Genomic DNA, 26,318 nt, shown 5'->3' with positions numbered 1-26,318 from the left:
AAAGAACAAAAAAAGGACAACTAACTGATTAAATAAAACGACGTGAATGTCGGATAAAAAGAGAAACAATAAACTGCTGTGAGAAAGAAGCACTTCAGTCTCCCTGCATTTCCACTTTTTATCAATAATTGTTTCTGGGTTTTGGGTAATGAATTTAAAGAGAAAACATGGAATGAATGTTTTGGAAGACTTTATGGATTTAATATTAGGCTATTTAGTTTATGAATGCACTTAATGATTCTGACAATAGTCACTACATTCTTAGTAAGAACCAGGGTTTTAATAGTTTTGCAATTTTCATTAGTTTTTATTTTAATTTAGTTTTGACTTCAGATTTTCAATTTTATATCAGTTTTAATTAGTTTTTACCAATTGTTTGCTAGTTTAGTTTTTATTTTTTTGAAAATCCTTAGTTTCAGTTTAGTTTTGATTAGTTTCACTTATAGTTTTAGTTGTGTTTGCAATAATTAAGTGTAACAAAATCCCAGTTTCATCATATCAGTTATGCTCTTCTGCTTATCCTTGGGTATGTTGCTATTCCAGCTACCATACCCTGCACAGGTCGCCTGTCTGTCGCAGGGCTAACACGCAGAGACAGACAACTCACATTCCCACCTATGGGTTCTTTAAATAAATAAATAAATAAATAAATAAATAAATAAATAAATAAAGGCAGATGAACAACCATTGATACCAGGCAACGATAAAACGTATATCTTGGCCCCAATGAGACTATTAACTCTTGCAGCACTGGGTGTTCGTAATTTTGGTTCAAGTGAATTGATAAACTTTTTGAAGGCAATTGACTCACACAGTTATGTAGATATCCCCGTCCTGTTGTCTCGGGATGCATCACGCTGTCTTGCCTGGGGTTAGCTTCTGTTTTCTGGGGATGAGGGTTGAGTGTGCTCCCTTCTCAAGGTAAGGTAGGTTAGCCTTCTTGTATGAGCTTTTCAAGTGCACTTTAAGGTTTGTGGGATTTTTTTCCCTTTAGAAATGTCCCTCATAATTTGTCTCTTTCCACTACAAGACACTTGCTTTATCCAAAACACAGTCATATTCAAAGTAATCCCAAATTGGACTCTGGCGCTTTCTCCTGACTTTTCCTGACATGATTCTGCTCGTGGACGGAGCAGCAACACAGACGACTCGACTAACATACTGCCACCTGCTGGCATAATGAGACACAGCAAGAAAAAAATCTGGAAACTAAACTTCATTTTCACCCTTGACTATTGTATGACACGCACACATCTACGAAAACTAAACACATTTTTCTTATAAATTCAGTTAATTTTAGTTAGTTTTGTGAACACTCATTACAGTTTTAGTTAGTTTTCCTTTTTCTGTTTTTATTTTTATTTACGTTAACGAAATGTTTTTTCACTTCTAGTTTTCGTTATTTCGTTAGTTTTCGTTAACTATAATAACCTTGGTAAGAACTATGGTGTGAAGGTGGGTGACTGGCTTGTGCGCTTATGCTGTGACTATAACCCACTGGTGGGCTCTTAAAAAGTACTACAAACCATCACTTAGTAATGAAAATATGTTATGTGATACTGTTACTGTATATGGAGACAGTAGCATCACTCTTCTGCTCAAACAAGGCCAGAGATGTGATAGGAAATGACTTATTATAAAAAATAATGTTTCCTACTATTTTTTGCAAGAAACAAACACACACACACACACACACACGCACACACACACACACACACACACACACACACACACACAAACTGATATAATTTCATTAACATTATCTCTGTTTTAAATAAAGCAGAGAAGTAAGTGACCTGAAGCATCTAAACGAATGGACTGCAAATAATAAATGCTCTCCATTAGACCTGTCCTTTTTTCTGGTATGTGTGTCAAAGATGTGCAGCATAGAAGGCCCATATGCTCCTCATTTCTTCTTCCTATCTGAGGTCAGTGTACACCGGCTGCTATCACAGAGGAGCGGTACTGTAAAGTCAGCAGACAGTTTCAGACATCATTTTTTGACCAACTCACTTTGAAGACATATTCCTAAATGTCCTCTCCACTTTTCACTGTGTTCACTTTTCTCTGATGTACTGTGTGCTCATGCATTTACAGGGCGATCTTTCAATATGTTAATATTTAAATATTAACATATTAACATATTTATTAACATAAAATTCAAGGAAATGTGCTCATTTATTTATTTAAGTTTATGGTTAGCTCATATAAATAGTTAGACCCTCTTCAGTGTAAAAGCTGGCCACCATGTGTTAACCTGGATTCAGACGCCAGATTCAAATCATTAACGTTTAGCTACTAAGTTTGTTTTTTTGAAAGTAGTATCGACATGTGGATGGAAGATAAGCTAAGTTGTCAGCTACTGCTAGCTAGCTTAGTTAAGCTCATTATTGCTAAGTGACAAACTCATAAAAGTCTATAATTTTATCCCATATAGCAGATCACACACTTGCTGCAAGCTGTGTTTTTAGCAGTCCTGGAGGTTACCACTTTGTTGAACTTCACCTCCTTTATGGCTGAATCTTGCTAACAAAGTTAGCTAATCTTGGCTCATAACTTTGTCCTGGTCACTGATGAAAACTATGATGAAGTTTATTGGTCAGCAAAATTAACAGGAGCACCGACTTGACTCGCCAAAGTGCTTGCTCATAGAGGGTCATATGGCTGTTGGGTTTTTGTCTTATTGTAGGGTCTGCCTTACAATATAAAGCGCCTTGACGCGACTGTTGTTGTGATTTATGATTCTGTATAAATAAAACTGAAGTGAGTCTTAAAATATTTCATTTGCACTCTTATGCTAATGCTATACAGAAAACAAAACATGTTTACGCAGACATGTTCATCGCAGAATCACAGAGCAAAATCTCACAGAACAGGATCTACCTCAGTTGTAATACGTTGAGCCTACTTGATATAAGACTTGTTTTTAAAAGTAGTTTCAGAGAGCTCTCTGCTTGGTAAACAAATGTTAATAATCACAGATTTTATTTTAGCGCAGATTGCTTTTCTGAGAGAGGAAACAGATGAGATGCCGTTTTCCAAAGCTCACAGATAATAATGCAACGGATAATATTTGTCAAACCAACGGAGGCCAAACAAAGTTTGCTACAGATGTCCTGGAGTGGGTAACCTGGTGTAAACCAATTAGCATAACTGTTTCACTTGTTCCCTCTTCAAATAGGTTTTTTTTTATCTTCTTTTTTTTTGCATTTTTCATGTGCTTTTTTCCCTGTTTTGTCCTTTTTGTTGTTTTGTTGTTTTCCTCTGTCAGAGGTATCGATGTGTGAGACACAGAAGGGTCTGCATCTTAAGGTGGTCTAATGCAATTAACTTGACCACTGGGTTTTCTTATGTGTGTTTGTGAGAGAGGGAAAAGCAGTACTCGGAGACAAAGTTAACATCCACGGTGTTTTGTGTCCTTTTTCCAAGGAACTGTGTGTGTAGGTAAAGAACATGTGTTTTTGCCTTCCTTCAGCAACAGTGGACAAATTAATCTTGTACGTGCAACTATATGTGTATACATGATAGAGCTCCTCACTCCCTTATTTTCCAGACCAGTGGTTGAATCATGTTGAATCTTGTTTCAAGTGGAAAAAAACAAAGGATATTAAATCACTAGAGCCAAATGCACACACATGCATTATTATGTACACACCAAAAGCAGGGTATAAAAAAATGTCTCCAAAAGATACATTTAAGTCTAACATCTGAATTAAATCACTACAAAAATAGAAATCACAAGTCAAAGTAAGTTTTTTCGGCTGAAATTAACTAATAAACTAATAACTAACTAAACAACATTATCAGGTTGACTTCTTACTGTTAGCAGGGCAAGGAGAGTGCAAGAGAAATATTATACCTAGTGATATAAACTGAAACGTGATCAAAAAATAGATCAAGAGTATACAGACACACCTACTCACTTGTCTCTTTGGGATGTTTGCAGTATGCACCTATCACAGGAAAGTTCCAGCTACAAATAAGCAGGTTAGCTGGCTAGCTTATGGTGCAGTATTTCAGTCATCAGTCAACATCTTTCAGATGGATTTGGAGGAAACTGACAATCTGTTATTCCTCTTTAATTAATTCTACTGACTGAAGGAATCCTCTGGCTTTTCTTCTCTAAACACTGCGTTTATGTTGTTGCATGAAAACTGTTCTGTCATAAAACCCCATCTGTGTAGCTAAGCTAACAGATCTTAATGATTAAAGTGAGACCATTTGATGTGAAAAACTATTATTCAACATAAAGTAAACATCAACTATGACAGTTGGTATTTTGATAGTTAATAGGGTAACACCAACCTCAAAAGACTAACCTAAAAAAGACCATAAAAGTAACAAAAAAAACCCAACCAAATATCAGTTGGTTTTACTTTTGGCTGCTTCCTTGGCACAAGGGGGCACTACAGCAGGTAGTCCACCGATGTTTGTTTGGGATTTGTGTCTTTTAACTTACCAAGCACATGCGTCAGTCGCCACACCACTGGAGCCTGAGATGTAAATAATTATCTACTTGGTTTTATTTTTTAAAAGAAAATAGACATAAAAATATTTTTAATACGGTCTTGAAAAACAGTACTGAAAAAACAAGTTTGTTGAAGCCTGCTGGAATTTTGTTTACAATTTTATCATTAAGCTGTTTTTATGTAATAAAAGCACTCTGTGATTTTGGTATTGCTAGCATAAATTAGCATCATTATGGAATTAATATTGTAGGTAGTTTGAAGACAGTTTTTAAACACATTGACATTAATTACTACACAAATATGACACTATGTGTGTGTCTTTTCAACAAGGATTTTTCAGTTATAATAATATTTTTAAAGAGTGAACGAGAGTAAATCATATTTTATGCAGTTTGTGTAAAAAACCCACAGCTGCTCTGCATGTACTGAAGATGTGGGCTGTAACCCTGGCAGCAGATGCAAAACCCACAACTGAATGATTATGTTTTATAATAAAGCAATTGTCTAGGTAATATAAACCTACTGTGAAGAAAAACAGATACATTCAAGCATAACCACCGCTCTGCTTTTTATAAAAACATGAATTTGATGTAACACAGGGCAAAAATCTTGTTTACTTTTTTCAAACTAAGAAAGTCTTCCAAAGAAAAATAATTCAGTCTAGCATATGCCTTAAAATGGCCAATATTTGGACAGAAGTCATTTATCCCAGTAAAGCAGAAGGCACAGAGGGACAGACACACAAGTCAATAGGGAGCAGGCTGTAGCTGCATGTTCCAGATATTAAAGTGAGATGGTGTGCAGGAGCTCTGTTCTTATGAACTAACTTGGTCTGATGCATACACCATCATCTTTAGTCCAACACTCTCTAATTGTCACCACAGACGAAACCTTCCCACCACTGTGCAGTTTAGATGGTTGAACAACAATTAAACACAGAAAAGGACAATTACGTACCAACATACAGCGTTTCCAGTCAGCACACACATCACAAAAACCAGAAGTGTTATATGTGCGTATTTTTGCTGAGCGACCTTCAATTATTTGCTGGATGCAAAGACCACTTCATTAAAAACTGAACCCTTCATTAAGAGGCAGTGGTTACGTTTTGTAGCTGACTCATTCCACATGTTTGATTTTTAAAAATTACTCGTCTGTACCCATCAAACTTCATTACAGTGTACAGCATTTCAGAATTTGTTTTCTCTAAAACTCAACTTTAACCGCCTTCGCACCTTCAGTGTGAATTTTCACACAGCCCTATTACCATTTTCCAATAATCACGATGACGTTTCCTGTGGAAAACATTCAATACCTCTGTTTTCAACTTGTTAATTACACTAAAACAAATAGTTTTTCTAGTATCCACATGTCTGATATCTCCTAGTTAGATATTAGTGTTCTGATTTCCTCAAGCTGTGCAACTGCTGAAATTACCGCTCATCATGATATGTTTCTAAAACAAGACTTGGAATTAAATCAAAGGTATGTTAAATAAATTGTTTTTATAAAATGATCTCTCAAATTCCACAGAGTCATTTTTTTTATTGTGGAGAGTAGTTTCATTTACAGTAAGCAAGGCTCAGTCATCCACATCACTGGCTGGAGAGGAAAGCCAAAGGCACCTTGATGTAACAACATTTTGACAAATACAACTGTGCCCTGAGCCTAAATACTGTGAACTGGTGAACAGAAGATGGAGGCTCAAATTGGCTTCATCTATCTTTTTTAACATTACAGCAAACAAGCCGTGAGCTCTAACTTTTAAATAATGAATTCCCCCTCAAAATCAGCCCAAAAGAACAGTGGAATAACGTGTTCTTATGCCTTTTCCTTGTATCTATTGCAGCCTGTCTCTACTTCAATTTCGCCTTCTGTCTTTGGAGAACACAGTCAATTTCACAATGAATTAGAAGGTGAGTATCTAAATAGGTCACGAGCCTGTTCGCCACACAGAGGAAAACAGACGTGCATGCATGAACAAAACGTTCACACAGTACATGTGTGTTATATGTGTAAGAGTAATAGATGTGCACAGAGTGGGTTTAACAGAAGAGAAACTTTTAAAAGCATCTCTGTCTCTGTGAGTGTGTGTGGAAGAGAAAAACTGGGATGCAGGGGAAATAATTTTGCGTTAGTCTTGACATTATTCCAGTGAGGTTCCAAATATTTTTGCGCCACAATAAATTACCTCTCTGTCTCTGACTCTTTGTTTCTCTCGCTGCTTCTATCCTGCTCTCACACACACACACCTCAATGGAGAAATCCTCTGCAGTTAAATTTAGCCTGAATGCTGTGTACTTTGCTAACACACATTTTACTTTGCCTCTGAAATATGGATGAGTTTTTTTCTTGAAAAATGGCTATGCATGGGAAGAGCGTGAGGAAAAGCCGAAAACAGTGAGAGGGCGGCTTAAAAATGTAGAAGTTGTTTATTTGAGCAAATGTTAACAGATTAGCTCAGAGCATGAAACAAAAAGAAAAGATGGGTTACAGAAATGCTACGGCCAGCACAATCAAATAATAAGAAACACTGTGATAGGCTGACCACAGTGTACCCCACCTCTCGTCCTGTGGCAGCTGGGATAGGAACCAGCCCGACAACACGGGATCAAAGTAAGTGTTGTGACATAAAGCGATGCTACGTCATCAACACTAAACTCAAACAAAATATTAGAGTCTGAGGTTTTCTTTTATGACGCCAATGAACGAGGAAAGATCAACAGGCCAGTTTACCCTGTCCAGAAAAGGGTTATCAGGGCCCTGAGGAGGGCGCTCATGGGAGGCCTGGTGCCTGGGCCTTAGCCCGTTGGGCCCAGCTGGGCACAGACCAAAGAGGAGTCATAGGCCCTCACTCCTGTGGGATCACCACCTGCAGGGGGTGTTGATTTGTGAGGTGTAGAGATACCAACTAGATATAGTCGGGCTTGCCTCAGTGAGCTCTGGAACGACGAGAGTCATTTCTTTGGAAGACTTTCTTAGTTTCATTTTCTGGACTCTGTTCCAAAAAGGAGACACCCTCGGTGAGACACAGTGGGCAGGCTGGTTTCTTATCTCTGCGTGGGCAGCTGCCAAAGTTACCCGACCCCACATAAGAGGTAAAAAAATAGATAGATGGTGATTTTTGTTTTTGTTTGGTTTTTGACCTTACACTGTACACCACAGCAATATTAATATGTCTTCACTTCTTTCTTTATTTTGACATCATGTAATACTAATGTGATTGTGGAGCTGTCAGCAAAATCCTATAATCTCTGTAATGGCAGTGTTCATTTCAAATCAGCAATGTGTAAACATTAAAGAAACACAGCGCTGGTAATTTTGTGATGGGAAATAGTTGTGATCTGTCACATATCTGATAATGTTTCCCTTGATTTGCTTTTATTGCCAATTTCAGAGCAGGTGTCCACATTTATTGATTTTCTCTCCGTATCACACACATGAAAATAGAGCACAGGCTGCATCAGATATACTACTTTTCTTTGTTTGTGCTTACTCACAGGCCAGAACACACACACACACGCGCGCACGCACGCACGCACACACACACACACAGAGCTATGCTGTGCTAGCTAGCAGATTGCCCTTGAAGGCAGCTCAGGGCTGTTGGAGCTCTTCACCGTGGGACTCGACAGATACAAAAACAAATTAGAGAGTTCAGCCTGCTATAGCTTTGCCTCTGTCTGCCTGCAGAAACATCCTTTCAAAAATGTGTTTCACTTCCTCCAAGAATCACTCACTTTGTCATTTCAGCAACTAACAAAAAATCCTTTGGATGATCATGTAGAGCGATTGATTTGTAAACAGCTTTATGTCAGATGGTGCTCTAGATTGTGCATAGTTGTGCTTTGAACTAAACGCCAACATCAGAATACTTAAATGCTCGAAATACCGAAAAAAATCCCAACAGAACAGAGGGCACAGCATGGCCAAGCTGTCACTCTACCAGAGGTGGGACCAAGTCATTGTTTTGCAAGTCTCAAGTAAGTCTCAAGTCTTTATCCTCAAGTCTCAAGTCAAGTCTCAAGTAATGTCAGGCAAGTCAGAGTCGAGTCTCAAGTCACTGGTGTAAAAGTCCGAGTCAAGTCACAAGTCTGAAACTTTGAATTTCAAGTCCTTTCGAGTCTTTAAAAAAAAAAAGAAGAAAAAATAATGTTGCAGTTATGCTAAATGTAAATATTAGACCATGTAATTTTTAAATCTGTGTTTTTCTCAACACATGACAAAATAGTGAACTTAGAAAATATACACAAATTGTGAAATTGCACCTCTTTAAAATGCAGCTCAATTAAACCTAGCTCCAAGAATAATTTTCACCGACAGTTCTGAGATAAGCTGCATGTTATTCTTGGATGCGGTTGTAGGACCAGCTTTAAAATCGCATGACAAAAATATCATACACATTAAAAAAAACTGTATCACCAACGTAGCCTGGACAACATTTGCTAGTTAGATGAAGTCAGCTATCTCATCGTAGCATATTTATATGCATATTTATAATTATACGGTTCTTGGAGTGAGTGCATACACTCATGAAGTTTAGTAACTTCAGGTCACTGCAACAAGCCCAGGTACAGTTTACCGACAGATGGGTGCAGGACCTTGAAACGCACCGTGTAGAAAGTAAAGACCATCGTACGTATCATAAGTTTACCAGTCTCACAAATCGTCGTCATAAATACACATTCGTTAACCGTTTATTAATAGGACCTTTGAGCTCAATGGTAATTAATTAGCAGTGGAAAGAATTTCTGGTAGCATCACAGAAATGTAGCAGTGACAATAATATTGTATGCTGTAATCGTACTGGACAATTAGTGATACAAAACAACTGTTTTACCCTGTGAATAAAAGTATATGTTTTTGTCACTGTACCATAATAACAGAAGCGAAACGCAATATTGTGTCAGGACAATTCACTATTTATGCACAATAAATAAAGGAGCATAGCGCAACAATTTCTGTTCAGCGCCAGACTTGCTTGTAACCTATATCACCAATTATGTTATGAAAATGACGTATTAATTACTAAAAAACACTGACCTTCGTGTAAATGCTTGGAGCAGACTAACCTGTGAGCTGGAGTGTTCTGGGACGTTATATTTGGTCTTTGAATGGCTGCAATCCAGGCCATCCGTCGCCTCTTTGTTACTTCGGAAACATGGCTCGAACAATTTCTCTTCAACGACGTAATCCGATAACAACCGATCTCTTTACCCGTCGGCTTCCCGTGGCTGTCATGCGACCGGCTATTGCAGTTAATAATACAACAGCTTCTTGACATTTTTGTGTTTCTTTTTATCGCTGTATAACTGATTTTAATTGAAAGCCTGCGTGCGCTAGTACCGCTTGACCGCTTGCCACGAGTTCCCAGAATCCTTTGCGGTTCTACCCGTGAATGACGTCACATTTTCAATCTCTATATAATATGCATGTTAAATTTTATATTTGGGGTAAAATATCAAGTCTTTTCAAGTCCAATTCAAGTCCCAAGTCATTGGTGTAAAAGTCCAAGTCAAGTCACAAGTCTTAGAACATTTTTTCAAGTCAAGTCTAAAGTCATAAAATTAATGACTCGAGTCTGACTCGAGTCCAAGTCATGTGACTCGAGTCCACACCTCTGCACTCTACTTATATAAAATCCATCATGTCTTTATAACGAAAGTATAGTTTTGGCTGCATTTTACATCTTTATTAATAAATGTTTTTATTTTAGACATCACAGTGTGCTCTATTACACATTTATCCTGTGGTTTTACATCAAAGATGCTAATTTCAAGCGATTGAGTCTATTTTCTTGTTACAATTTGCTGCAATGACTGCATTGATCAGACAGGTCATTACTGTTATTATTTTTTTTTGCTCTTTCCCTCTTCTTGTAATTCACTTTCTCCTTGTTATTTATCTCTCCTCTCTCTGAATGCTCCATTGACCCTGAATTATCTCTGATGTGACTAGGTCAGATTTGTTCTACCCAGCGGACCGTGGATTTGCTTCATCTGTTTCTCTGTGGGTACATATTTCCTTAAGCATTTGTGTGTATGCAGGATCCTTAGACAACAATTGTAATGCTATATGACTCTGGACTCTGTGATATGTAGACAGACACACACATACACACACATGCACAATACTTTAGGAACACAGAACTAAAGGAACTAAAAACAAACCTTCATCCTCAGCCCCAAAGTGTAACCAGAGGCTACTGACATACAGCACACAGCTTCAGTATGTGCAGCAGATAGCACATGCATGCCATCATTAGTAATGCTATTCAGCTAACTGCCTGTGATGCCTGTTGTATTTAGGCAGGGTAAGAATATGCTTTGTATAAGCCACAATACATCTGCAGAAAATGCATATTAAGTAATGTATTTACACCAACTGTGCAAACTTTGCCGTTCAGCTGCTTGGATAGACCATATTAACAGCTTTTTGTCACATTTAGTTGTACACAAAATATGCTCTGCTATAGCATACCTGTTCTTCTTCCAACAATTATGATTATTATCCTGCACTTAAAGAAGAAGTGAAACTCTTAAGATGAAGAATCTCCCTCTGAAAGGGTGTCACAGGCACAGAGAGGCAATGTTTGCATTTGGATTTTTTTTCTCCTCAACTGCAGGCGCCGCTCATGTCAGAGCAGCAGTATATTCTGATATATTTCTCATGCTCACAGACAGTATTTCTTCATAATTGGGCCCTGCTTATGTAAGAAAAGTCTTATTTATATAGCCCACTGTCACAAAACCTAGAGTTCCTCAAAGGGTTTTATGTCTGTACACCATGCTGCACTTTCTGTTCATGGACAGTTTCTTTCTGCCTCCTCACCCACAATTTTCCATTCACTTCTTAACATCCAAATATGCACTTGTATAATAAACTGAAATATAAACATTAGTTGAGTTGATTTGAAGAAAACCGACCTACTCTTCTAAACATCTCCATGCAAAAAGCATTATTTCGAAGATCTTCCATCCAGCAATAACACTGTCCCCTGTTATTTCAATTTAATTCAATTCATTTCAGTTTTATTTATAATCTGTATATTGCAAGGTCGACCCTACAATAATACAGACAGAGTAAAACCCAACAACTTTGAGCAAGCACTTGGAAACAGTGGGAACAAAACACTCATTTTTAACGGGAAGAAACCTCTGACCGAACCAGGTTTAGGGGAGGGGCCACCATCGGCTGTGACTGGTTGGGGGCGATGAGTTGGGGTAGATAAACTGGGAAAACAATATGAATGTTTACAAACGTCATTTCTAGGAAACTGGATTGACAAGCAAGTAGTTGGTAACGGCTATAATGCAAAGTAATCCCAAATGTTACAGTCTGGAAAAATATTCCAGTTTCCAATAAGAGAATTGCGTCTTTAACACAAGGCATTCTCTTCCTTTATAAAGTGTACACTTTTCTTAGAGACAGCAATTAATCACACTATTTAAATATTTAAACGAGAGCTGTAACAGAAAGGCGCTTTAAACGAGTTGTTGAGAGTGTGACATTTAAAATGTTTCTTCTTATTGCATTTTTTTCCAATACCTGGATTCAACATCGAAGGGAAAAGTCGATCTGCCGGCTCTGCCCGACTCTTTACTTTAATCTCAATTTCATGTGAAAAGGATGATGAGAAAGCCTGTTGCCAAGAGACACAGACCCACCTACAGGATCAAGGACAGAGACGTTTAGATGAGGCCCGGGCACACATCAGCACACGTCTGAACATTAATGTAAGTGTCCACTGCAGATGCTGATTTCCAAGAATCCTCGAAAACCAGATCATTACAGTGTTTTTGAAGCATCCTTCTCAAATGTTGAATTTTCCATTACATAATACAAGATACAGTATGAATTTAAGTGCACAAACTTGCAGTAGGTCATGGGCATCGGCTTGGAAAGGCCAGAAATGTGTCCCTAAGCCCTGGAGGCAGTGAGAAATAGTCATAGATATAAGCAGATGAATAAAATGAAATAAGTGTCAAAGAATTACTCTAACCTCCTAAATGGGGCAAGATAAATTGGCCTGATAGCAGTTGGCATGTGCAGCATGCAGCTGACACATATATAAACCCACAAAGCTTCATGCTCACATTGCATCACTGAGTTTGTCTATCCCCATACGTTAGTCTGCCTCCCTGCTCATTTAGGTAACTTATCTGATGCAGGCAAAAATAAAACCAAACAGCTGGTAAAATCTAAACAGCATGCAGCCTTAGCTGGCATGAAACGTAATAAAGAAAAATTCTTTATGAACAATTCTTCCAGCAGGACCTGTCATATCTCTTATGAGAAATGTCACAGTTATTAAATAATAATAATGTACCTCACTATGTGCTTTCAGAATAATGAAATGACATGTTTTGCATATTTTTACACGAGCTGTAGCCTCATCCTCTTTTAGGAAACTGTGTTAAATTAGTGACACAAAACAACATATTTAAAGTGAGGAAACCGAGCCTGTTGCAGAGGAGAAAACAAAGTCTGTTGTATAAATGTGTAAACCAGGAATGTCCAACTCTTTTTACATCGTGGGCCACATAAAGCCCATTTTGACCTTTATTGTCCCAGAGCAGTGAAACTACATGATGTTACTTACAGCAAACGTTCTGGTAATTTTTTTTGTTTTGCTCCTGTGGACTCACTGTTATTTGATTGTTTATATATTAGCTAATTAACTAAATCTCACCATTTATATTTAAAAAAAATCCCTTGCAACAGTGGTAGGTCTCAATTTTCCTTTACACGTCGTTCATTCTAACTTCAGTCAAGCTGGAATTCTCTGATATTCTTCATAAACTGTGTTGTGTTAGCAATAGGTTTCTTTTTCAGAACTTACTTTACGTTTCCTTGAAATATTTGAAAACTTCACAGTAAGCTTTGTATTTACTTTCATCCATAGAGAAAACCTGAGCTGTCTTATGGTATATGTGGAGAAATGATCTCTCAGGCAGGGTTATAGAGGAACGGTGTAATGACTCAGCATCTGTCTGGAGACACCAAAGAGCCTGTTAGGAAAAAAAACCTGGCGTTAGCATGTCTTCTCTGCCACATAGCTGCTTCTGTGAGAGTGACAAAGGCAGAGAGGAATGAGCAATGCACCCAAATTTATTCCAATTTCAGGTTGCAGTTTGAAGAACTGGCCAGGGACAATGAAGTCGAGGTTATAGGACTACTAACTCATTTTTATTATATGTGATTTTTTTCAGTTTATCAGTGGGCACTGTCTGTGTCAAGAAGTGAATAAATAAAAATGAAAGTACATGCGCGCTTTTATCAGGATAGCTCCCACAGTGGACAGGTCCTTTACATCAACCCATAATACTGCATTCTGTTCTCCTCGGCTGAGCATGCTGCAATAAATGCTTCTACGCAAGATGTCTCCTGAATGCTCTTTCTGCATGAGTGAGCCTGCTTTTACCACAACAATATAGTAGTATATCTTATACAGGCCATCCCTGATTATGGCCACAGTCAGACCACTCTCACACGAGGCTGTCTCACGTCTGCTCGATCAGAATCTGGGGGAAATAATCAAAGCTGTTTTACCTTTCTGTCTACACTGTGTAACCAGGATATACGAGAACGCCTTTGGCCAACCCTCATTTATTTTTATGCTTTGCTAGAAAAATTTGCAAATAGATGCAGAGATTTACTGAAACATGTAAAAATATAGTTAAATACATTATATAAGCCAACAAGAGTTTTTCAGTTTTATCAATATTTTAAGTTATGACCAATTTTGTGAACATTAGATGGATCAACTGAAGTGCCAGATGAATCTCTCAGGTCCTGTGTCGGGTCTTTGCTGGATTCATTCTTATTTCTGAAGGACATGACCATCAGATGTTGTTCGTGAACTGTAGACAGTTTCTCTTTTGTCCAGTTTCATTAATTTTGTAATTACACACTGCACATCATAAAGACATGTTTCTAGCTAATAGCTCTTTGGTAATCATCTTGTTGATCCAAAACATAATATTTTATGTCAGACTGTGTTATCTTTGGAAATTTTCAAAGTTTCAACTGAAGAATTATTTTTCTAACAGGATGCTAATAACAAATTATCTAAATGTACAACCTAAAATTGGTTCTCTGACAGAGTGATTGGTTGTATGTTATGTGTAGACAAAACATTGGTTCATCCCTTAAGTTACCTTTTTATGCTTGAATTATTCATAGGATAGTGTTAAAAGGCTTAGCAAACAAATATCAAGTGCAGGAACTGGACTGAAAATGACAGTGAAAACAGCCAGTATACAAAGAAAGTCAGATTCCTTTGATGACTACTCTAATGTGTATCGGGGAACGCGAAATATCTTACCAATGTGCACCAAACTTCATTTACTGTGAGCTAATTAAAAAAAAGCATCATAATGTTTTGGGAAAGTATAGATAGTTTTGAAAGAAATCTTTAGCCATGGCTCTGTAAGTTTAATACAGTGATAAAATACTCACTAGCATCATTTTTAACATCCTTCTTCTTGTATGTTTTATTTGGGTTTCAGACAACACATCAAAAATATGAATTTTTAACTTCCTTTGTTTAACATATGTTGAGGTCTTGCAACACAGATATGACTCTTTTTCTTCAAGCTGAATTAAAAGGCTCGTATCTGATTTCACCTTTAAACTCTGTTTGTCACAACCTAAAATATGGTCCAATGTGACAATTCAACAAGGGGGTGCAATAGAAACTAACCCGTTCAACAACACCAAACACAAGAAATGTAGTACTGCCTGTTCAGCCCTACACTGCAAGAGGAAGCTGTGCATCTGAACTATAGCAAGAAGTGCGAGTTGAGAAGGACACTGAATTTGGTTCTGGGATTCAAAATATGAGTAAAATGGAGCAGTAAGTGTTCTAGACTGTTTCCTTCGTGTGTATACGAGTGTCAGAATGCAAATAATATCACAATGTACGAAGCAAATCAAGGCGCACGTTTAAGAATGTGTGCTAGGACAAAAGTAGCACAGTGTGTCGCTCATAAAGACCGACTGCACATGGTACATGACACAACAGCAAAACACAAGCAGGACTGCAACCCTCCTCCCAAAACACTCGCTCACACACACACACACACACACACACACACACGCACACACACACGCACACACACACGCACACACACACACACACACACACACACACACACACACACACACACACACACACACACATAACAAAAGCGCAGATGGAAGTAAGCTTAAAGACATAACAGCACGGAGCAGATGTTTCTTCTGAGTGAAAGTTAAGTCAAAAGCCACTGAAGCTTTAAATATTCAAAGTTTAATGCAAATATACAAAATGATACCAGGAATGTACCCCGTTGTTTTAGCGTAGATCTGAAATGTGCATTCAAAGAAACTTTAAAAGTGCTGTAGTAATGATGAATGATGTATTGCTGAGTCGAGGGATCTGTCAAAGTAATGGATGCTCTGGAGTCACTGAGGGATCCATTGTATATTAAAAGGAAGCAGAGTACATATTCTGACCATATTTTAAGTCCACTTGCTTTCTCTGATGGTAGTCAGCTGACCTCTAATCCATGGAACGGTAATTCATCAATTCTACAATTCTTAAAAAAAATGCAATAGAAAATATGTCCAGTAGAATACCAAATACTATGTATTCCTGACCCAACGGGCACACGGTGCCTTTCCAGTCACATGCTGGCACTGCAAAGCAGTAGCTGGCAAAGCTTTAGTGATATATATCCCTGCCCGTCCCATCCGTTATATTCTCTACAACCAAATTCAATAGTCCATATTGCTTTTGATTATTTCTCACCACTGTTGCTCATTTAATGTGTGATGCTCTATCACGCTCAGTTCTAGTAACAATTAAGTTTAACATCCAGGAATCCATGAAAACAGAATTTATTAAATTTAACGGAGTTAGACGTTAGCAGGAAGTTAGCTCGCTAGTTTCCACCTAAACATGATATAGCAAATCAAATCAAATCAAATCACTTTTATTGTCCTCCCTGTAAGCCGTCTCATCACCGTTGGTGATAAGACCCACCACTGTAGTGTCGTCCGCAAACTTCACAATGATGTTGGAGCTGTTAGTGGCTGTGCAGTCGTAGGTGTAGAGTGAGTACAGGAGAGGGCTCAGTACACACCCCTGTGGAGCACCAGTGTTCAGTGTGATGGGGGATGAGGTGATGCTGCCCAGTCTGACCACCTGGCGTCTGTCAGACAGGAAGCTAAGGCTCCAGCTGCAGAGGGAGCTGCTCAGTCCTAGATCCTGCAGTTTCCTGTCCAGCTTCGAGGGAACGATGGTATTGAATGCTGAGCTGTAATCTACAAACAGCATCCTCACATACGTGTCTCTCTTCTCCAGGTGTGACAGGGCAGTGTGTAGTGTCAGGGCTATGGCATCATCAGTGGACCTGTTGTGGCGGTATGCAAACTGTAGAGGGTCCAGTGAGTCGGGTAGTGCAGAGCAGATGAAGTCCCTGACCAGCTTCTCGAAGCATTTGCTTACGATGGGGGTCAGGGCTACAGGTCGCCAGTCGTTTAATGAGGAGATGGTGGAGGATTTGGGTACAGGGACGATGGTGGCCATTTTGAAGCAGGCTGGGACTACAGACAGAGAGAGGGAAAGGTTGAAGATGTGCGTGAACACTCCAGCCAGCTGAGCCGCGCATGACCTGAGGACGCGGCCGGGAATCCCGTCCGGACCAGTAGCTTTGCGTGCGTTCACCTTCCTGAAGCACTTCCGCACATCCTCCTCAGACACAGTGTGCGCACTGACGTCATCCGCGGTGCGCACACTGTCCGGTCTCATGGTGTTCGCTGTGTCGAATCTAATCATGTTCTGACTGAGAGATTTCCGAATGGAATTCAAACGTACAGCTCTGCTATCACTTCCAACATTTGTAGGGTTACTGAAGTTGGGCTAGCTGGTATATAATGATGTGCTACGTGATCACTAGCGACACAGCTATGTCAGCACTACATAAACACATTGAAGCTGGAGGATGAACCCTCATCTTTTTACTCGATAAAAGTCAACGTGAGGGTTCCTGATGGTTAGGGACAAATGCAATCAATGGCAGGATGCTGTAAACGGACCAAATTCAGTCAGGAGAACATATTCAGGACGATACACTTAACAAATCGGCTGTATACTTGTTAGAGGTTGGAAAATGATTGTGATACCCAGTAGCTGCATTCTTGGCTCTTGTCCATTCTCTCATTGCAGTCCTTCCAGGCAGAAGTCTTCTTGACAGAATTTGATGCATATTCTTAACTCTATATGCCCAGGCCTTTAGATCTAGAGGCCTAACCCTAAAGCCTAGAGGCTAACTGGTGATTGCCAGACAGCCACTGGTCACAAGGGAAAAATGAGTGAATGTTGTGAGTGGATGCTGGAGGTTGTTGGCAGTGTCTCAGTTGCTAAAGCCCTAGCCAAGTACACCTGAGGTCAGTCAGTGACTCTCTTGTAATTACAAATCAGTTTATTTCCTGACCCATTGACAAGTACTTTCTGGGGGTCCATGGCTGCCATTGCCCCTAGTTGTAGTGAAACTATGAAAAGAGCAATGCAAACCTGAAATGGGGACCCTTGCCTTCAAAGTAAAAGGTGTGTCCTTTAAACTATGTTGGTTTCAGAGTAAGGCGCCATTTTTATGAACATTCTCCTTTTCCAGTTTGTGTTGCACTTTTTCAGTTTTCCCGTTGCTCAGCAGTTAGTGCGTGGTCTTCTATGGAAAATACAGGCAACCGCAGCAATGTGTTAGCAAAGCAATAACAGAATAACAGTTTTAAGTGCAGTATCCTCAACAACAGCAACCTCTAGAAATCAAGTGCCAACTGCTTGGCAATACACCAAAAGCAACCGAACGTTGCCAGTGGACTAGTGACCAGTCTCTTGGACTGTATCCCATCTCCATCCATTCATTATGTCCTACCTGTGACTTTGAGTTGCGTTGTCCTTCGCACCAATCTGGATCCATACTGCAATTCACAGGTGTAATTTCCCCCGTCTCCCTCCTCTATCTCAGGTATCCAAATATGTGTGGTATTAACAATGATGGAGCTTCTCCATTCAACCAGCTCACACTCCTAACAGGAGACATAGGCAGAATAGATCAGTCGCAACCTTAAACAGAAGACTCATAAAAACTTTTCTGTGTTCATGCCATACCTTGTACCAGGTCATCTGCGGTTGTTTATATGGAGCCAAATAGTCTTCTATATCAGGACAGTGGATCATTTTGCTGTGGGTTATCTCAGCTTTCTCCAGATGGCGGATTTTGCTACTGAAGCATTTTCCCTCGTCGCTCTCTTCCACGGTCATCGACATGGACACTTTCATGCAGTATGTGGAGTTCCTAAACAGATTAAAAATATACATAAAAAAGTATTCTGTATCACTGCATGTTGACATCTTTCTCGGAGTTGTTGAGAAAAGAAACCACTTGACATCACAAATATAACCCATCTATGCAGTTGTTTCTAAGCCAATTCAAGCACCCTGAAATCAATCTGAGTGGGTTTGTTTTTAGCTGGTTTGTTTATCCATTCAAAAGTTAGCTACAACAGTGACATGAGTTATTCAACCATTTGTTCAACACCGAGACTCAAACTGTCAAAGTCTTATAATCTGTGTCAAACAGAGCTATTTTCTGGTGAAAATGCAGGGTGGACCCTTTGGCTCTGTTCTGGTTATTTCTGGTGAAATTATAGGCCCATTGACATCCCAGCTTTTCACTGACACCATTCAAGGAACTGGCAATAAATAAGAGGTTTTACAAACGCCATCATAAACAAAAGATTTCATAAAAAGCCTTGCTATACATTGGCTTCATTCTTGCAGATCGCAGTGAGCAAAGATAACTGTACTTGAGAACTGGTGCTCTAAAAATAAAATACACTTTGATTGAAATCAAACATTTTAAAGGAAAGAAATTAGAAAAATTTGACATAATTATATACACCAATTATGAGATTAAACTGTTAGGATCCATCCTTGACAACAAAGGGTAAATGGTAATGTTTAGTGCTGAATGACAAATAGAGTCACTAAGAAACAAAGTATCAGTCTTTGTGGTTACTGGCATTCTACTGTCAACCAAGGAGCAAAACAAGCGAACTGCAACAGCTTTGCTTTTAAAGAAAACTGTCACGTCAGTCACTTCACACAACAACTGATGAGTAGCGCAGAGACAGAGCTGCATTTAGAGCCCACAAGTGGATTATTGTTCAGAGGCCTGAAGCAGCACGATATTCACACCTGTAGCTGTTCTCCACATTAATATTTCAATAAGGTACGATAAGTGACCAGAGCCTGTGATATATGATGATTATGTTGAATTTCCTTCTCCTGACGTGGCATTTTACATGACTAATGAGTTTGAATTACATAAATCCTTTTTTAAAAAATTATTATTAACAAATAGCCCATAATACCACTGCACAGTGGACAAAACTGGCAATGAATATGTAAAAATGTACCACTGCGTGTATTTAGGAAACTGAATCAAAACTGACTGTTTGGGGTGTTTGTACAAAGATATTAATCGGATCCAGAGCACTCCTGCACATATTAACTTTTATCTTTATGGCAACAATATCAGGGAGCAGCCTCTCTAGAAGCAACATTTTGGTTAGCACGCAAAAGATGTTGTTTATAAAGCGAGCACAGAGAATAGCTATTAGCATTTAGCATTGCTGATACTCGTTTGGGGTTTTAAAACCTCGAATGCCTTCATTTCCAAAAGCAGCATGTTACTTGTTTCAATACAAAACACCTAAAGGACAAGTGAGGTCATACTGACACAGGCACAGAGACGAGTTGCTGACAATTTGGCACTGGTCATTTTTATAAGTATGATGTGATTAGTCGCTGGAGGTTGCTAGAAGCTAGTAGTTACTGTGAAATCAACTACTAAAGCCCTTTAATGTTGATCTAGAGAGTGAATTGTGTCAGCCTGATAAACACCGGTTGCTAGAGAAGAGTGTGCACTCTGTGACGTTCCAAAAGGTTAACAGTGTAAGAATAGTCACAGACAGTTATACAGTACTACACTAATAACCTCCTTGCAGTTGCTTTGGTTGTCACCAGATTGCCACAGTTTGCAAGTTAATGCCTTCGATGTAATCTCCGTTCACCTTCAAAGTAGAACTTGTGCCGGTACAACTAAAATTGACAGTCTACTAGTGCCTAAAGTAACTGTAAAGGAGTTTTAGAAGCAGGCTTTGTGGACATAGATAGTGCAAGCTTTATTAAAAAGCTGATAAACTAAAATCCAGATGGTCCACATTACTGAAGATTAAGATGAGAAACACTGAAGCACGTGGGAGGAAAATATACAATCTGCCAAGGACAAAGGGAAACGCAAGACTACACAGGGGCCTGGTTGGGTGGAGGTGAAAGCAGTCAAACACAGATGAAGCTAATAAGGACAGCAAACAATAACAAGGAGGGAAGGGAACTAAAACAAAAAGAAGATATGAGAAAACTAACTGTCAGAGTAAAACAGGAATTAACCAAAATAGAAGTAGGTTAGACAAAGAGATAAAGACCAGCGTTAGACTAGGATGTAAGATACAGGGGGACACAAAAGTAAGAGGAAGGGAAGAAGAGAATAACATTAGAAACAAGTGAAAAGTAATAGAAGCCAGAGGGACTGCAAAAGCTTGCTGCGCTGCCCCAAAGGGATAAACCTCAGCCCACTTCGTACAGTAGTTTCTAGACACATAAAATGTTTCTCAGCTCAGTCCAGAAGCCCGTCCACTAAATAAGGTTTACCCCTGCCCTGCCTTTTTGCACCTGCTGCAATTAGCATGCAGCTCCCTGTCGCAGCAGATGTGCAAAAACAGAGCCGAAGCAATTACCTCGAAGACAGGTAGGCTCTGTGGACTGTGTTGATAAAATGTGTGTTGTTATTTGTGCTAGCGAGACATCGGAGGTTACAGCTCACAGTTACATGCTGCCGTCATAACGCCATGTGTGACAGCGTGTCCTTGAGCCAAATTTTTCTAATGAAACAAAACAAGCGAACTTTGAAGTTTTCTTTCATGTGCGTGATGCAACACGCTTTCAACATCGTTTTCGATTTGAAGTCTTAATATCTGCTCAAGGTGATTGTAATTGTTGGTGTGTGTGTGTGGTTTTGTGGTTGTGTGTGGGCAGACTTTGCTATGTGTGCTCTCCCAAGTTCACCTCCAAACACAAAACAGCGCATTGATCTCTTAGTCTTACTCCCTCATGCACATACCCTGCCCAACACACACACACACACACACACACACACACACACACACACACACACACACACACACACACACACACACACACACACACACACAGAGCATTGATGGGATAAGTGGTTTAGATCCACTTAGATGAGAGGTTAAGGGACAATGGGTGTGTGTGTGTGTGTGTGTGTGTCTGTCTTACAGGGGACCCTGGATTTTTGTCATTGACCTTACCAAGACCACTGAGCATTGAACTAGAGGCCTGGAAAGCTTTTTATCCATCCATCCCCCAGTTTTTTCTACTCCTCATCAATCTATCTCCAGCCTACAACAGCATCTTGTTTTCTCCTCCAGTGATTCGGTTACCTTATCCTATACGCTTCTCTGACTTTTCTGTCCCTCTCTGTCTTTTTCTCTCAATCAGATATAATTCAGTCTTTTACTAACCCTTCTTATTTTTTGGGATTTGTTTTCACGTTCATATTAGCTACTTAATCACCCTTTATGTATAAATAAAAAAAGACCAAATAGCTAAATAGAAAGAAAGATATGGACCGTATCAGCCCAAATGATTTCCACACCAGCACTGTGTCAACAGGTGCAAGACAGGAGCACGTCAGTAGGAGAGCAGCAGTAATCCCAGAGCTCCATATGTCCCTAAAAACGAATGCGTTTCCGGCAAGGCAAGCTCCAGGTCACCTGTATTTGAGCCCATAAATGACAGAAATAGACTTGAAGTGTAAACACATGTTTCAGACTGTCTTTACAGGAGTACAGCTTGAGAAAAATGTGAGCTGTTGACCAACTGTTTAGACAGCTGAACTGATTAAAGTGTTCTGTCAGATGGCCTTGAGACAACTTGCCTCTTTCACCTAATCCCTTTTTCTATGTAAGCACTTTCTATCTGCCATTCATAATTTAATGATCTCCTGATATTAGAGGGTTAAAGTACACCAAAAAACTTCTTTAATTTAAGTTAAATTAGTTTGTTTTTCCTAAAGAAGAAAGGACAACAGTTGCAACAGGTAAGACGTCTTTTTTTAGACCAATAACAAGAATGTGCTTATTCCATCCTAATCAATACGACATTTTTAGTAAAGGCAATGGGCTTTTTTACTGTACAATGTAGCTAAGCTATTCTTTATAATTACATTAACCCTCGTTAGCTGTTATTATGTTTAAAGTGGTATCAAAGCAGGTTGACTAAAGAGGCTACATCAGCTTTTTAAATACATTTAGCCTAAATGTTTACAGTAAGTAGGTAAAGCTACTGTCAGTGAGTTCATTGTGTACCAGGTATTTTGCAGAAAAAAGGCAAGGTCTAACCAAAATGAAGAAATTACAGTTTTAGAGATGTGGGGTTAAAACTTCCGACAGAGGATAATCTGCCAAGAGTCAAAGAAGCAAAATACCGAGCTGGAAATGAGCATAACAGGTTCCCTTTAAAATACCCCCGTGCATTGTGGCTTAGAGTCATCAACACAAACGTTGATGTTGATGACTCTCAGTCACGATGCATAATGTTACTCAGTACATTTAAATATGATGTCATAGAGATCCCGAAAAGCGGGGCGAATATGGAGCTGGAATGTCACAGCACTGACATCAAAAAACACCTGTGTTGCCAGCTGCTGCTAGCAAAACGGCACTGTTTGCTGCCTTCTTGCATCATCGATAACTCTCTGTCGCTATGTCCCAGCTTGTGGTAGTGCGCACAAGCCGCAATCCTCATTTATTTTACATAATTGCACAACAAACGAGGATTGCAGCTCATGTGCACTACCAGGGCGACCGTGGTTCAGGGGGTTGGGAAGCTCATCTGTAACCGGAAGGTTGCCGGTTTGATTCCCAAGCTATCTCTGTCCTGGTCGTTGTGTCCTTGGGCAAGACACTTTACCCTACCGCCTACTGGTGTTGGCCAGAGGGGCCGATGGCAGCCTCGCTTCTGTCAGTCTTCCCCAGGGCAGCTGTGGCTACAACTGCGGTTTGTCTGCACCAGTGTGTGAATGAATAGTGGAATTGTAAAGCGCTTTGGGTGCCTAGAAAAGCGCTATATAAATGCAATCCATTATTACCACGGGCAATATCAATGTGTGGCAAAATACTTGAATTAAATATCTATATGTATATATATATTAGGGGTGCAACGATACACAAAATTCACGATTCGGTTCGGTTCGATACTTTGGTGTCACGGTTCGATATTTTTTCGATACAAAAAAATGTTCATGCATTTTTAATTTGTCATTTATTAAAATTATAAATATATATTTTAACTCAAAAGTACAGTTTTTAAATTTAACCCTAACCCTTATGCGTGTTTTTTATTTTGACAGTGAATGCGCACCTGCGGACCACTTATGTGCAGCCCTGGTTATTTAGCTCGTCATATTGCAGCCACAGAAATTCTTTTGTCCATGAAACCATAAAGCTGCACTTTCTTTTTGCCTCATAGTCTGATTTGTCATAACTTCTCCGTTTTGTGGTAAGCTTTTCTTTGGCTGTCACTTCTTCACCCTGACCTGTCTTATTTGGCTCAGCAGAACTGAAATGCTTTTACACACTCACTCACATAAGCTCAGCGATTCTCTGCGCGATCAACCTCTCACATGTTTAAGCTTGCTGCGGGAGATTTCACTTGTCATGTTTGCATAGTAAGCTAACGATTAATAAGACGATGTCAGAGGAATTGGTGCACAAATTATCATCACTCACAGATCAGTGCTGTCGCTCTCTATACACAGTTCGCACGATTGCAAAGTGAAAGCAAAAAAACAAGCGCAAATTCAAACGCGACTTCAATATGTCACATATTGACAGTGGCTCACCGATGCCAATGACATAATTACCCAGCTACATTTCCGAAAGAATGCAAAAGCATTGACATATATTTTTCCTACAATAGCCCGACGGGCAGGGAAGAGATAGATTTTGGTAGCCCGACTGAAAAAATCGCTAGCTCCGGGACGTCGGGCTAGCGATATTGCGAGCCCTGTATCTGATTGAGGAATCACTCATCTTTGGAAAAGAGAGTTTATTACAGAGAAATGCCTCTTTCCAAAATAAAAGCTATACTATCCGCTTCTTCTGGGCTATATTCTCAGCAGCATAAGGAGAATCATGTGCTAACAGCTGTCTAAATGACTCGGCTAAAGTTAGTAGCATGCTTGCTTTTTTTTGTCTGCTTCCACTTGTCTTTGCACTACGATGATGTCGGCGTAAATGTGCAGTCATATTCGTTGTGTTCCCGCTAGTGCTTTCAGGTTAATCTCGTTGAAATTACCTTAACGCCACAACACGGCAAATCTCCGTTAACGAGCTACCGCCGATCACTCCGTGCATGGGGCTAGACGGCCAACACGTTAACGAGCTAACTGCACTAACTGCGCTAACACACGCGGAGTAGTCGAACACAGATTCACTGAGCGCTCAACACAGACAGCATCGTCAGAAGGAAAATTGATAAAATAAATTACAAATGTTGTATTGTTCGATACATATGCGTACCGAACCGAAAGCACTGTATCGAACGGTTCAATATCGATACGAATATCGTTGCACCCCTAATATATATATATATATATATATATATATATACACACACACACACACACGCTCTTCCTCACATATATACTTTTATAAACACTTCCCACAAATTGATTTTATGTTAAAAACATGCTTTAACCTTGTAGCTTTGATGATTTGGTTCTATACATTCATGCCAGTAATGCATATTGGATTGAGATGAACTGAAGCAGAACTGTCCTCTCTCTCTCTTTGCTGTCTTTCCACATTTCCCTGTTTTTTGTTTTTCTATCGGGCTTTGTCAAAAGCTCTCCCCCATTCCCCTTTCAACCTGAACACTGGAAGCCTGGCACTAAACTGTGAAAACAACAACTATGTAAAGAAGAATGTATTATGCATATCGCACTGTAAACATGATGATTCAATTAGACCGCAATGCAAACGCTGTGTCAGAAGCATTTAGCACATGCTGTGCGCCTCTTATAAATGCAAATTGTTGGTACGTGTGTGGGTGTGTGTTCATATCTGGCGCTATGTGAATACATTTAAATTGCTTTGTTAGTAAAAATGCCCCTGAAGTTAAAGACATTTGTCTATTTAATGTGATACAAGTTAGAGTCGTACACATTTTTGGTTTGCTGTACCAACGAAAAAAAAGTCACTGCAGCTGGAATTATGAAGTTATCATAATTAGATATTCAGGGGGTAGGTTTTTTTTTTCCATTGCCATTTACCTGCAGGGCAAATAAGTAATAACCAACCGTGAATATACTGTATTTGGGATTATTAGAGGAGAACGAACATGCTCTACTATATGAAATGAATATCCAACACGTTCAGGAAAACCTCATTATAATCCACATCTAATTAAAATGTGTCCATGGCCTTTGTTCAAGAAATTACAAGATGTCTAGGAAATTACAAATTAAAGCAGAAGGAGATGAAGCAGAAAAAAACAGGAGCTTTCTTCTCTTCAGGAACTCTCTGCAGGAGGGGGAGATACAGGAGAGGTGGAGGAAGATCTCAGCCTGGGCGTTTACCGTCTTATGTAGTCTGGAAGATGTGTGGATGGTGAGGTGGGTGCAGTTTTCTCTGTGGTGGGGTTGGGTG

At 39.4% G+C, this 26,318-nt stretch overlaps 1 protein-coding gene across 6 annotated transcripts in view; it reads right to left on the bottom strand.

The window, feature by feature from the left end:
* il1rapl2 (interleukin 1 receptor accessory protein-like 2) overlaps nt 1-26,318 on the bottom strand; it is a 636,591-nt gene that overhangs the window by 147,146 nt on the left and 463,127 nt on the right. For all 6 annotated transcript variants that reach the window (XM_082503825.1, XM_082503824.1, XM_082503827.1 and 3 more), the window contains 2 exons: nt 18,628-18,814; nt 18,392-18,545 (listed from right to left, as the gene is read on the bottom strand). In XM_082503825.1, coding sequence (XP_082359951.1) covers nt 18,392-18,545; nt 18,628-18,814 — 341 coding nt within the window. The remainder of the gene's footprint in view (nt 1-18,391; nt 18,546-18,627; nt 18,815-26,318) is intronic.

Source organism: Aulonocara stuartgranti (genome assembly GCF_965226115.1).
Source record: "Aulonocara stuartgranti genome assembly, chromosome: 2".
Lineage (NCBI taxonomy): Eukaryota > Metazoa > Chordata > Actinopteri > Cichliformes > Cichlidae > Aulonocara > Aulonocara stuartgranti.
This window is presented reverse-complemented; position numbering and strand designations above follow the sequence as displayed.